Source organism: Branchiostoma lanceolatum, chromosome 2 (assembly GCF_035083965.1).
Source record: "Branchiostoma lanceolatum isolate klBraLanc5 chromosome 2, klBraLanc5.hap2, whole genome shotgun sequence".
Classification (NCBI taxonomy): domain Eukaryota; kingdom Metazoa; phylum Chordata; class Leptocardii; order Amphioxiformes; family Branchiostomatidae; genus Branchiostoma; species Branchiostoma lanceolatum.
In genome coordinates this window covers 38,789,690-38,802,362 of record NC_089723.1, presented here as the reverse complement: position 1 = coordinate 38,802,362, position 12,673 = coordinate 38,789,690, and the positions used below count along the sequence as shown (strand labels likewise).

Sequence of the window (12,673 nt, the reverse complement as noted above, 5' to 3'; positions counted from 1 at the left end):
CTGTGCAGAAGTATCTTCAGCACAGTTTTGAAGAACAACATACATTTTTGGAAGGACCTGGGATGTCAGGATGTGTCCATGGTCCACACTGGCCTTCTCCTTGGCTCCAGGGCCAACATGCGCCCAAGGAAAGTTTACCACATGTCTTGCACATATATTAAAGACAATAGAAATTCCTTCAATGTTTGTAAGAACCCATTCTAAACCCATACTATACACTCTTGTATTAGGTAGATTAGCCCTTAGATATAGATAGAACTGTAGTTATGTACCAGCCATACTTTGTGCCTTGTACAATTGTTGCACAAGAAAGTTATCTTTATCCGTGTGCAGCAGTTAATCTCCAAGTAGAGGTTGATTGGCGCCCTGTCATATGCCGCGGTCTTCGACAGCTGGCCCAATCAACTGTCAGAAAATGGGGCAGGAAGGTGACAATCTTCCCAATCAACCTCTGCTTGGAGGGATACACAGTTGTGACAGCAAACATATCTACCTGCCATGGGCAAACATATCTATCTACCTGCCATGGACTCCTTTTGAAATCAGTCCTACGCATACTACCAATATGTATCCAAGATTGGTTAACAGCTGAAATAGATTATGACTCTTACCGTAAATAGATTTTGAGTCTTACCGTGGCAGGCTGGAGGCCTGCCCGCCTTAGCCTGGCACCTCCTCCCCCCCTACTTTGCCCCACATGGTCATCTGGGGTTATCTTAAGTTGAAGTTGAGGATTCTGTGTTTCCCTCCTGCAGAGTGGACGATGCCTCCAGCACGAATTTGCATCCTTTTGCCTAAAAGCCAACCCCAAACTCTTTTGTAGGATGTTTGAGGTTGACTTTGAAGATTGTGATCTTTCTTCTTCTCATTTCACTTGCTGCTTCCTCTGACAGCCGGCCCAATCAATGACAGAAAACGGGGCATACCGTATGAGAGGAGGGTCACAATGTTCCCATCAAACCTCTGCTTGTAGAGTATAGCGCTTTGAGGGTAAACGTATCATTCTGTGTCTCTCCCTGCAGAGTTGACGATGCCTCCAGCAGACCCCGCGCTCACCACCGCCCCAAGAAGGTGACCGAGGACCTCCTGGACCACTACAACGGAACAGACTCTACAGACGCGCCCCCCGCGTACGCCTCCATCTCTGCCAAGGGTGGGTACACAGAGCCCTCTGTCTACTTGTACAGGATACGCTTTCGTGCTTGCATGGCTTTTTTTATAATGATATTAGGCCACACCAATTTAATTTCTTGGTTAACAGATTTTTATTTTCCCAAAAAAAATTTTGGAAAAAAAAAATCATAAAAACAGAAGTCTGGCCTATTGGTAATTTTTTTTTTTTTTAGAAAATAAAAATCCGTTAACCAAGAAATTAAATTGTAGTGGCCTTAGGCCTCAACAGGTAAAGTGTATGGATGACATCCTCTGCAGACTTTGAATCTAATGCAATAGCATAAACAAGATGTTTACTTTTTCAAACATTATATTACTAGCTACAGTATTGAAGCACCAAAACATGGTATCACAATTATTCCTGTATCTAAGAAGTGTAGAAAGTGGTGCTATTGTGGTAGCCCAGTATCACTTACCAACTACAATACCACAGTAGTGTCTTTTCTACAGCTACACTCAAGGCAACCTCATGACAGAAATTTCCAATTTTCGATATTTTCTTGTCACTTTGATCATCACTGGAGGAAATTTTTTTTTTTCCCCCCGAACTCAGGCAAACATCAATGCACAGGTAGATCTAGATGTCATCCATAAGATTTACTTGCTGTGTCCTAATCTAACAAACAGGTGAAATTTTGGTGTATGTACAAGATCTTTGTACTGTATGATGAACAAAGTACTGATTGCAATGAGGCCATTGTGTAGTGGCACAGTGACCCTTTGTCATCACGTGGTGCATCTGTTTCTGGAGTATGTTTGGTATTTTATTTACCTCTGAACTACATTTGTACATGTCCCTTTGTATCTGTCTTCTACTGGAAGGTAGCTTATAATGAAGAGTTTAATAGACATTATTGTATTTAGTTCCATGGAGATGTTCCATCTCAAATATTTGTGTAGATACTGTAGATGTTAGGGTAAGGATTGCAATCTGGCACAATCGGCACTTCTACTGGTAGATATTGCAATTGGAGTTTCTGTAGACAGAGACTCTGATCGGGATCTCTACTGGTAGAATCGCCGATTGTACTGGCAGAGATCAAGATCACAATCTCTATCTTCATTCTGATTCTGCTAGATTGTGATCCGTACCCTGACAAAGATACTGACATATTGGTGGTGTATGTTTGGTGTATTGAAGGTGTGGTGATGTCTTATGTTATGTACATTAATGTGGGTTGCTGCTATTACTGGGTGTAAAGTACAAAGGTGTATAATTGCATCAGAATAGAACAGGGGAGGCTCGATGCAGAGGTCCTGTCACCTGTGCATCATTTTGAATATGTGTCCTAATGGAAACTGTCCCAGAATTTGAATCAGTCCTCTCTCTTTGACATCACCTGTACATTGCACAGCACTCGTATGCTCTTCTTCACCTAGCCTGGTCTCCAAACCTATGATAGCTTTCTAAGCTCTTCAGCCCTCCTTGTAGAGAAGACAAAAGAGATTGACAGCTATAATAAGTTTTGATGCCAGGCTATTCTAATACTGCACCTCTATGGAAACAACAAAACTTATCAAACAGTTTACTCATTCAGAGCATTTTTGAAAAGCTTGCTAAAAATATACTCAACATTATTTGATTCTGCACCCAGAAAAGAGTTACTCAAGAAGAAGATTTTAAGTACAAAAACCTTTCTTTGCACCAATCCTCCCGGTACAAGGTGTTGCTGTAAGTTGTAAGGTTGGGAGGGAAAACTAGGCTGATATGTTTGTGAAGACTTTCTGTTGCACGATGTGAAAAACGTACACAAATGTACAACACATGGACTAAGATGGGGTGCAGGGGTTTGGAAATGTTTATCCTAACTATTTTTCTCGGGTAGCGGATAATACAGAATTCTTTTTTTTCTGTCAACTTTCATGTGAAATTTTGATGAAGAAAAATCCAGATGAAAGGTGGTTGACATTCGAAAATCTGCCATGCTGCCTGAAAATCAGTTAAATGTTCTGCTGCATTTGACAATGAAATAATTGATAAAGATGGAAGATTTTGGTCAAATTGTTCAGACAGACCCCCTTACAATCCATCCTGGTTTACATTATTTAATGTCCTTGTTCCTAACAAATGTGTTCACGTCTTGCAACATAAAAATCTTCCACGTCCAAGTGGGTTGTAAGGTATCTACCGGTTGTAAGGTACATTGTATGTACCCGTCATCGATGAAAAGAGAAAACGGTTTTCCATTCGATCCTTGCAGAACGTACGACTTGGTACGTGGAAAGCGATGAAACAGAATCAGGCGATTTGCTGGTGGACACCATTGCAGGTATAACTACCAGGGAACTAGCTCCGATACCCACACACACATGGGCTAACCCAGTATAACCAGGGAACTAGCTCCGAACCCACACACACATGGGCTAACCCAGTATAACCAGGGAACTAGCTCCGAACCCACACACACATGGGCTAACCCAGTTTAACTGTGAACCAGCTCCGATTCCCACACATAGGCTAACCCAGTATAACCAGGGAATGAGCTCCAACCCCCCCCCCCCCCCATACACAGGCTAACCCAATAGCACTCACATTGCAGTCTTGTCTGTGGTGCCGCGAACCTTGCCCCAAGTCTTAGACTTGGTCACCTTGGCTCTTGGTTGTGCTGGGGACTTCGGGTGTTATTTACCTGTCACTGTACATGTACTGATGTGGGCATATGGTACAAATGGGGTTGGATTTAAGAAAAAAACTCTGTACAGTCAAACCTTCCCAAGAAGACCACTCAGGAGACCAACAAAATCTGGTCAATGTGGACAGGTGGTAACTATAGACAGGATTCCTAATCTTTTTTAATGTTTGTGTCAATGGGAAAAATGAGGTAAGTAGTCTTTTCAAAGTCAAGGGCAGATTATTGCATTTTTAAAAAATTCTATAATTGGCCCAGACACAAGGAAGATTAAAAAGTGCCAACAAATTGGTACAAAGGCAATTTTGCTTTTGAGTTCAGGACCCACTCCTCCAGAGTTGGCAGTGACAGGTGTAAGGGAAACAGAGGGGAAGACCTGAGCACAGTCTAGCCATGTGGTGCACTACGGAGAGACATGCAGCCGCTTTGCTAACCCTGCTATATGTCACTTTTCCACAGCATTTAGACACATCATGTGAGGAAACAAGAAACAGTACCTTGTGAACTGTAGATACAATGTGTCTACATGTACAATCATGTATCCACAAGAAGTTTCTGATACCTAGCTACAGTGTGAAGTAGAATCTGTTACCATTGCCCTGAGGAAAGTGGTCACTGGAATGTTGGCAGACGATGTACTGGTATAATGAACTTTGTTATCCATTGATTTACTGACCTGATGAAACTGTTCACGGATGGACAAGGTACTGTTTCTTACAATCCATACCAATAAGCTAGTTCACGGTTTTAACTGCTCATGTGCAGTGTGATGCACTGTGGGGGATATGTCAAAGGTGAAGGCCCCTGAGACATAATATGTCAAAGGTGAAGGCCCCTGAGACATAATATGTCAAAGGTGAAGGCCCCTGAGACATAATATGTCAAAGGTGAAGGCCCCTGAAATATAAACAAAACACTTCTAGACATGTCTAAAGCATGGTCCAGACAAGAACTGTTTAAAGTTAGTGGCCTTCAGCTTTGAGTCCTCATGTATGCACGGTTCAAACCGTGAATTGGCTTATAGAACTTTGTAACCCACTAGAACATGTATGTACAACAACACAACATGTGTGTCAACTCAGTCTGTGGAATGTTGTACCTCCAGATAAAACTCGTCATCTCCTTGCGACTGTCCACGCGTACTAATCACTGTGCCTCTTCTCTTTTGGTGTCTGAAGGCATTCTTCACACTGCAGCAGCAACACTTTCATTGTAGTTGCATGCAGTGCGAAGAAGAACCATTTAGTACAAGACAAACCTCCTCCAGTTGCTATCTCCTTGCGACTGTCCTTGAAATGAAAGTACTAATAGTCGACTTGCCTCTTCTCTTTTGGCGAGGGCATTCTTCACACTGCAGCAGCAACACCTACCTGTAGCTGCAGTGTGAAGTAGAACCAGTTGCCAGTTAGAACTCATCGCGACTGTCCCAACGTACTAATGTTTGCGCCTATTCTCTTTTGGCGAAGGCATTCTTCACACTGCAGCAGTAACACCTAGCTGCAGTTTGAAGTAGAACCTAGGTGCTGCTGCTGCAGTCTAAAGAATGCTGTAGCTAGTAACTATACCCGTCCGATAATCATTCAACAAGACTCCACCTTTCCAGTCATTGCTATTAGCTAGCAGGGTGTCATGGCGTCTTATGGACGCCCTACACTAAGAAAACAAAAAAAATTGGACACCCTCCCTTTGAGGGGGACTACCAGGGACACCCTGTTTCTTACAAGTTACCATCTCACTGCGACTGTCCTCACATACTAATGTCCGTGCTTCTTCTCTTTTCATGCCTGCTAGGATCCCGCCACTCCCCCCGCTCCCCAAGCCACTCCCCCTTCCACTCCCCCTACGCCTCCCCCCATGCGTCCCCCCGGCACTCCCCACGTGCCTCCCCGAGTAACTCCCCGTTCCACTCTCCCGTGGCCACCCCCTCGGACTTCCCCATCCAGGACTTCTCCACTTTTGAGGGGCACCTGGCTCCGCCCACTCCGCCCAGGCAGCGCCCACGTATGTAGACTTCCGCACGCTTCGGTGCCGTGGCATCTTGGTCCTGTCCAGAATACGCACGATAGTCTCCACCAGACTCTGTTCGTTTCGTTTGTTCGTTCAGATCCTTGTAGTTCCTAGAGGCACGCTTCTGTGCTATGCTGGCTGTAAAATAGTAAAATTCTACCGTTCGTCAGCCCTTGGGAAAGCCTGGTGGAGGCTATCTGTGCTGTGGCATCTTGGTCCTGTCCAGAATACGCACGATAGTCTCCACCAGACTCTGTTCGTTTCGTTCATTCAAAACCCTTGTAGTGCCTAGTGGCACATAGGGCTGCAAGTTTCCTTGTTGTTTCAGTAGCAGGGTATATTTTACAGGGAAGGGTTGCGAGCCCTTCCTCTTTTACATCCCTTCCTAAAGAAAATTGAAGCCCCAACCAAGATGTCCTGACCCTGGGACATCCCTTAGTAACCAGACTAAGGCCTAGGATAATCAATGTTGTGTGTCCTGAAAGAGACAGGGTCGGTAGATAGGGATTCTTCCGTCCTTCGCCAGCAGCCGACCCTAATAAAGGCTAGGGTCTGCAGGTTTTTGCTAGGCTCGGTCGGGTAACCGGATATGCAACATTATTTCTCCTAGGCCAAACTACATTTGTATGCTGGCTGGCTGGAAAATAGTAAAATTTTGCCAGATAGGGAGAATAATTTTCCAGGGACATTTGGCAACCGTAGGGTTCATTTTCCAAGGGGAAATGTTACCCTTACTGCAGGCTTGCTCTTCTGGCCAATTATTTACGCTTTTTTTGCAAAATAATCCATCACCCCTTATTAAGGCCTGGTGGAGGCTAACTTTGTGCTGTGGCATTGTGATCTGAGATGGGACTTACACCCTCACGTGTCTGTGTGTTTTCTCTCTCACTGTACAATTTGCAGCCAGTGCCTTTACTTACCTGAAGACTGGTGACTTATCTACGGTTTTACCTGATGTTCCCCTTGTCCTTTTTTAAATGAATCTGCTCTGTCCTCATTGCTGGCAGAAGTAGGAAAAGGCGAAACGTTAGCAAGTTACAGAAGTAACATTTTGCACAAGAGTGTAAAATGTTACAAAAACATGTGTAATACACTGAGAATGAGCCGGATCCTTACATCTGCTTGGAGATTAGGAAATCAAAAGATGTTGGGAAAAGTCAAATTGATGGAAAACACTGCCAAGTACAGTATATTGGGCATTCTTTCTACACAATCAGTAAGTCCCACCTACTGATGTTTCGGTGTCTGTCAGACACCTTCCTCAGAGCTTCTGACTTGAGTACTGCTTCTCCCTGTGGTGTAAAAAGGATCTCCAATATCCTATGTTCTGTCAACCTGATGAAATTATTTTCGGAACTGCCAAGTACACCTTCAACAGTGGAGGCACGTGGCTACAGCACTCTCTGCACCTTGTACTTTGGTTTCTCCTTCACGCATCCGCCAGTGCGCCCACGCTTGCCCACATGAACAGACCCATCTGTCCTGTGCATTTGTGCGTAAAAATGTAGAACTAGAAGTAGACATGCCAGTAGAGCTGTACATAGCTGTGTGGATTGTGTTGTGTGTTGTTTAGGCAGGACTTTCCATAGCATCAGTAGTCACATTCGTCGGATGACTGTTGTACAATCGCCAACTGAGGCCATTCTTATGACCGCTGTGAATTCGTCATACAAAATTCAGCTGCTTTGTAAAGGAAAAGGCTCGCTGTCTTAGATTCTTGTCAGTTGTTGGTTCTGTCACAGCCTGCTTCAAAATTCGATGACACCGAAACCGTACCACGGCCTACGACAAGTGTGATCATGCCGTTAGCAGGCTTAGGAGTTGGGGTTTTTAGTGCTCATTCTATTTGCTGTTTTCTAATTGTTTGTCTGTTGTCATTGTACATGGTTCCTTGTTTGCTGGTTCTCAAAACTGACATACAATCAGAAAAATGCATATGATATGCAAAAAAAACCCAACTTGTAAGCCTACTATGGAGGCTCTCCTTTCTATTGGTCTCTACTCACTTGCTCTAGTAGTTGCCTTCAGTGTCTTAGGATGTTGTGTGCTCATCATCTTGTTCGTGAATGTAATACATACACTGTACCTTCCCTGGATGTGATACTGTGTGCGCATGCAAGTCTAATGTATGTTTAGGTCTAGCCTGGCATCCAAACCTTAGTAATGATAGCTGTCAAGCCTCTTTGTATTCTTACATTGTGTATGCAATTTGCGTCAGTTGACGAAGAGACTTGGCAGCTATGATAGGTTTGGATACCCAACTAGTCTTCCTGATCCAACCTTTTTGGTTTTCTTTATTTCCCCCTGATCTCAATGTGGTTTTCTTCTTCTAGTCCACTTGTAGGGTTCAGTAACCATTCTACACTCTTTATTTCAGTTGCAGTAGCATCCCCACTGCGTAGTCAACTGGTTTATCCTTTATTTCTTCCCTTATTTTTTCTTCCTTATGTTCTAGATTATCCTTATATATCCTTACTTCACTAGACCTGGGAGCAACACCACAAGTTAGCAGGCAAAGTACATGTAACATGTAACATGTATGGTCTCTGACTAACAACACATTGGTGTCCTTCTTTGAACTTTGAACTCTGAACTCCACTTGATCTCATTCTCAAATTCTGCTGGTTGTAAGGTACATTCTGTCCAGACTGGCCACAACATATCTGGATATAAAGTTCTTTATACACAATCTGTAAGACCACATGCAGACGTTTTGGTGACCGTCTGTCACCTTCCTCAGGGCAATACTAGGTGGCTTTTAGTTCATACTGCAGCTAGATGTCGCTGCTGCACTGTGAATAATGCGGTCCCAAACGTGACTGATTTTTCATGTACATCACCCCTCATAACGTTGGGACTCGGTCCTAAACTCAGAACCACATTCTTTACACTGCAGCAATGACACCTGGCTAGAGAATGAAATAGAGAAGTAGAACCAGTCAGTATTGCCCTAGCTGAGAAAGGTGATAGACTGCCATTGAAGCATCAGTAGGTGATTATGTACTAGTTGTGTACAAAGAACTTTGTTAACCAGCTATTTACCAACCTGATGAAACTATTCACAGATGACCACATCCCTTATCAGCAGAGTAAGATTTTATTTGTAAAATCTCTCATGAGCAGAGTATGAAGATGCAACAGTGGAGGATACTGAGTCTGTAAAATCTTACATTCCTCTACTGTGAAGGACATGAAATGTATGTTTTTGGTAAGACCATAGTTATGCCGACTTACGTGTACTTAGTCTTGATGTACAAGTCTCAGAACTTGGACAAGTTTGTCTCAGTATAAATTATGTTTAAACATTCTTGTAGAACTGTTTGCATTCTGTAAACTCATTTGGATAATGCGTGGTAACGAAAAATGTGTGACAATAAAACCACAACTGAAGTTTCAAAATTTATACCATTTTGTTGAAGATTCGGACATTCCAATTTATTTAAGATTGGTGGGAACAATTTGCAAATGATGTACTCAACATCTCTGAACCTAAGACAAACTTGTCTTTTTCTGAGCAGCAATTTATCATCATAGTTTCATGATAACATACAGTTCTCTCTGCTTCGCTTGTACCAGTCTTCCTAACCAAGTTTTTCAAATTCAAGACTGGTACATGTATGGCAGAGACAACTGAAACGAATCTTTGTATTACCAACCTGATTAAACTATTCACACATGTACGCCAAAAATAATTACTCAAGCAACTGGATAAGAATTTTGAAACAGTCAGACGTTTCAGACAGTATCCACTGTCTTTCGTCAGTGACTAACGATAGGACTGAGAACACCAGGTTTTATGCCAAAACTCTGAATAGAGTTATTTTTTAAAGACTACTTCAAGACATCCTAAATTGTCTTTACCTCATTAACATATCTATTCAGAGTTTTGGTATAAAACCTGGTGTTCTCAGTCCTATCGTTAGTCACTGACGAAAGACAGTGGATACTGTCTGAAACGTCTGACTGTTTCAAAATCTTATCCAGTTGCTTGAGTAATTATTTTTGGCGTATCTTATTACCTGGATGTCTAACTTTCATCAACGTATTCCCACATGTACCAGTGTTCCTAACCGTCCCCTCTCCCTGTGCAGACTCCCCCACCCACCACCAGCCGACCCAGCAGCCCTGCTGTAAGGCACTGTACGACTTTGAACCGGAGAACGAGGGGGAGCTCGGCTTCCAGGTAAAAACCATCTTAGGCCACACCAATTTAATTTCTTGGTCTTTAACAGATTTTTATTTTCAAAAAGAAACATTTTTTTTAGAAAAAACAAATAATGAAGGCTGGGCCAGCCTTCTGTTTTCATGATTTTTTTTTTCAAAACTTTTTCCTTTTTTTAAAATAGAAATCTGTTAACCAAGAAATTAAATTGGTGTGGCCTTAGCTATGACAGAGCATTAGAACAGCTGTCACTTACAGTAATCTTTGTGTGAACTTTATATATGGCCTCCGTCAGTCAGTATTGACCATGGTAAAATCCTAATTCAGAGCAGCCCTACAGCATCCAGGTAAAAACTATGTTTAACTCACACCAAAAACAGTTACTCAAGCAACTGGATAAAATTTTGAAACAGTCAGATGTTTCAGACAGCATCCTCTGTCTTTGGTCAGTGATTAAGGAAAGATCTGGCAGAACCAGGTTTAACATATCCAATCAGACATATCTATTCAGAGTTTTGGTGTAAAACCTGGTTCTGCCAAATCTTTCCTTAGTCACTAGTGAAAGACAGTGGATGCTGTCTGAAACGTCTGTCTCAATATTTTATCCAGTTGCTTGAGTAACTATTTTTGGCCTATCTTATTACCTGGATGTCTAACCTTCCTCAACGTACAATGCATGTTTAACTTAGCTATGAAAAAGCATTAGAACAGCTGTCACTTACTCCCCTGTACCTGAGACGCGGTAGTGGGAAGTTTGCACTGGCTATATCTAAATCCCCCACCTTCTCTAGCTAGCTACCTCCGTAAAGAGGCTCAAGCTTGCATGGCAGAACTAAGAACAACTTCACGCAGTTCAGCTATAGAACATCCAGATTTAAGAATTGTACCTTACCTTCGAGTGTAGAGTTATTGAATGAATTTCAATGAATTTTAAGAAAGGCTCTTTGTCTCATACCCCAATTCAGCCAGGTAAGGCTGCAATGATATGTGTGTGCAAACTTTATTGAGTGTACCTCACCGGAGTACATCCGCACGAAAGATGATGATGATAATGTACACATGTTGCAAATGAACCCGTCATCTATTTATCTATCCAGGAGGGCGACCTCATCACGCTTACAAACAAAATCGATGAGAACTGGTTCGAGGGCACGGTGAAGGGACAGTCCGGATTCTTCCCCGTCAACTACGTCGAGGTCGTCGTTCCCCTGCTGTAGATTAACCTTTAGCACTCCGAAGTAGCCGCTTGGCAACCAGTTCCCTGTTGGTTAGAGAGTTAGGCAGCAGGGAGGGGGTTAACAACAACGTGGCATCCGTCATGACTTCTTAGGTACCTGTAGCCTCCACCAGACTGGTTGAAAAATAGTGACATTTAGCCAAATAGGTCTCCACTAAACAAACTACTATCTGTAACCACTTTAATATAGGAAGGCCTGGAGGCGGCTACTTATTCTGTGATCTTCGGGCACAACTTTGGAACCCTTTGGTACCGGTAGCCTCCTCCAGACTAACAACACTGGCTGAAAAGTAGTAAGTTATGTGATATATGTAGAATACTTAGCCAGGAGAGTTTGGCCATTATAGAGTATTATTTTCCGGTACTATCGGTAACAACTTAGAAAGGTCTGGTGGAGGCTACTTCTTAGGTACTACGATCTTTGGGCATGACTCTGGAACATTATATTACAGATGCATTTAAAAGAAGTACATGTACCTATAGAAAATCACACCATTTTGAAGGTATGGCAAGGAAGATTCAAGTCAGTGATACACATTATTTTGTGAATAGTGACGGGCTCTTAGAGATTTTGATCAACATGGAAGAGTATACATGTACATAAACTGTACACGGTGTCTGCTGCACAGAAAGGGCTTCTTTCTCAAGATAGACAAAAAAACTACCTAAAATTGAAATAGCGAAGAGTTAGTCATCAACTTCACCTGAATGAGTAAAGAAACTAAAAAGTAGCAATATTTATCTTGTAAGAGTGAAAATGTGTTCTCATAGTGAACTAGAATTTTAGCCTCATGATGTGTGGTGGTGATATCATTGAACTGAATCTCCCTTGTTTACATATGAAGCAATCTGCCGTCCTAGTGTTGTACCAAGGAGGTTATATAGACTAAACTACGCACAAAAAGTTTGGAAACTTAACTTTGGTCGATCATATCTCCGTTGCTTCTTGATCAATTTCAATGATTTATGTAACATTGAAAACTTGTGTGATTTTCTTTTCTATGATATCAAACTTATTATGATTGCAAATTACTGGAACGAACACCAGACCTGCTTATGCGAGCGGGTCACATAAAAAAGTGCCCAAACTACCCTACTAATGTCAAACGCTCAATTCAGTTTTTTGTCTTCTGTTGGTATCACGTGGCTTGTGTAGGAGGGTAATATGAAACTTGAATCAACAAAACACATCAATATGATAACCAAGGTTAGTCTTCATCCAAACCAACAAAAAATGCGTAAAGGAGCCTCAGTTATGATAATGTGGCTTAATACTGAGTACACACGCCATGCACTGTCACCACAGCCCGGCGTTACATCCTACTAATAATTGTCACCAGTTTTGTTTCGCGGTCCCTGGCTATTCTTCCACAAGGAGTCTTCGCAGGTCGACCAGTGTTGTTCTGTTGATCATTCTTGCATGCACATCTCACACAAGCTGATCAGTGAGTCTGAGACTGTGTT

General features: G+C 42.4%; 1 protein-coding gene across 14 annotated transcripts in view; it reads left to right on the top strand.

Annotated features, from left to right (window-relative positions):
• LOC136428986 (endophilin-A3-like) overlaps positions 1 to 12,077 on the top strand; it is a 56,781-nt gene extending 44,704 nt beyond the window's left edge. For 11 of the 14 annotated variants that reach the window (XM_066418848.1, XM_066418847.1, XM_066418846.1 and 8 more), the window contains 5 exons: positions 1,023 to 1,153; positions 3,375 to 3,443; positions 5,595 to 5,804; positions 9,902 to 9,993; positions 11,070 to 12,077. In XM_066418848.1, coding sequence (XP_066274945.1) covers positions 1,023 to 1,153; positions 3,375 to 3,443; positions 5,595 to 5,804; positions 9,902 to 9,993; positions 11,070 to 11,189 — 622 coding nt within the window. In that variant the 3' untranslated portion in view covers positions 11,190 to 12,077. The remainder of the gene's footprint in view (positions 1 to 1,022; positions 1,154 to 3,374; positions 3,444 to 5,594; positions 5,805 to 9,901; positions 9,994 to 11,069) is intronic. The other 3 variants (XM_066418857.1, XM_066418858.1, XM_066418859.1) reach the window with 3 other exon arrangements.
• Positions 12,078 to 12,673: the final 596 nt, after the last annotated feature.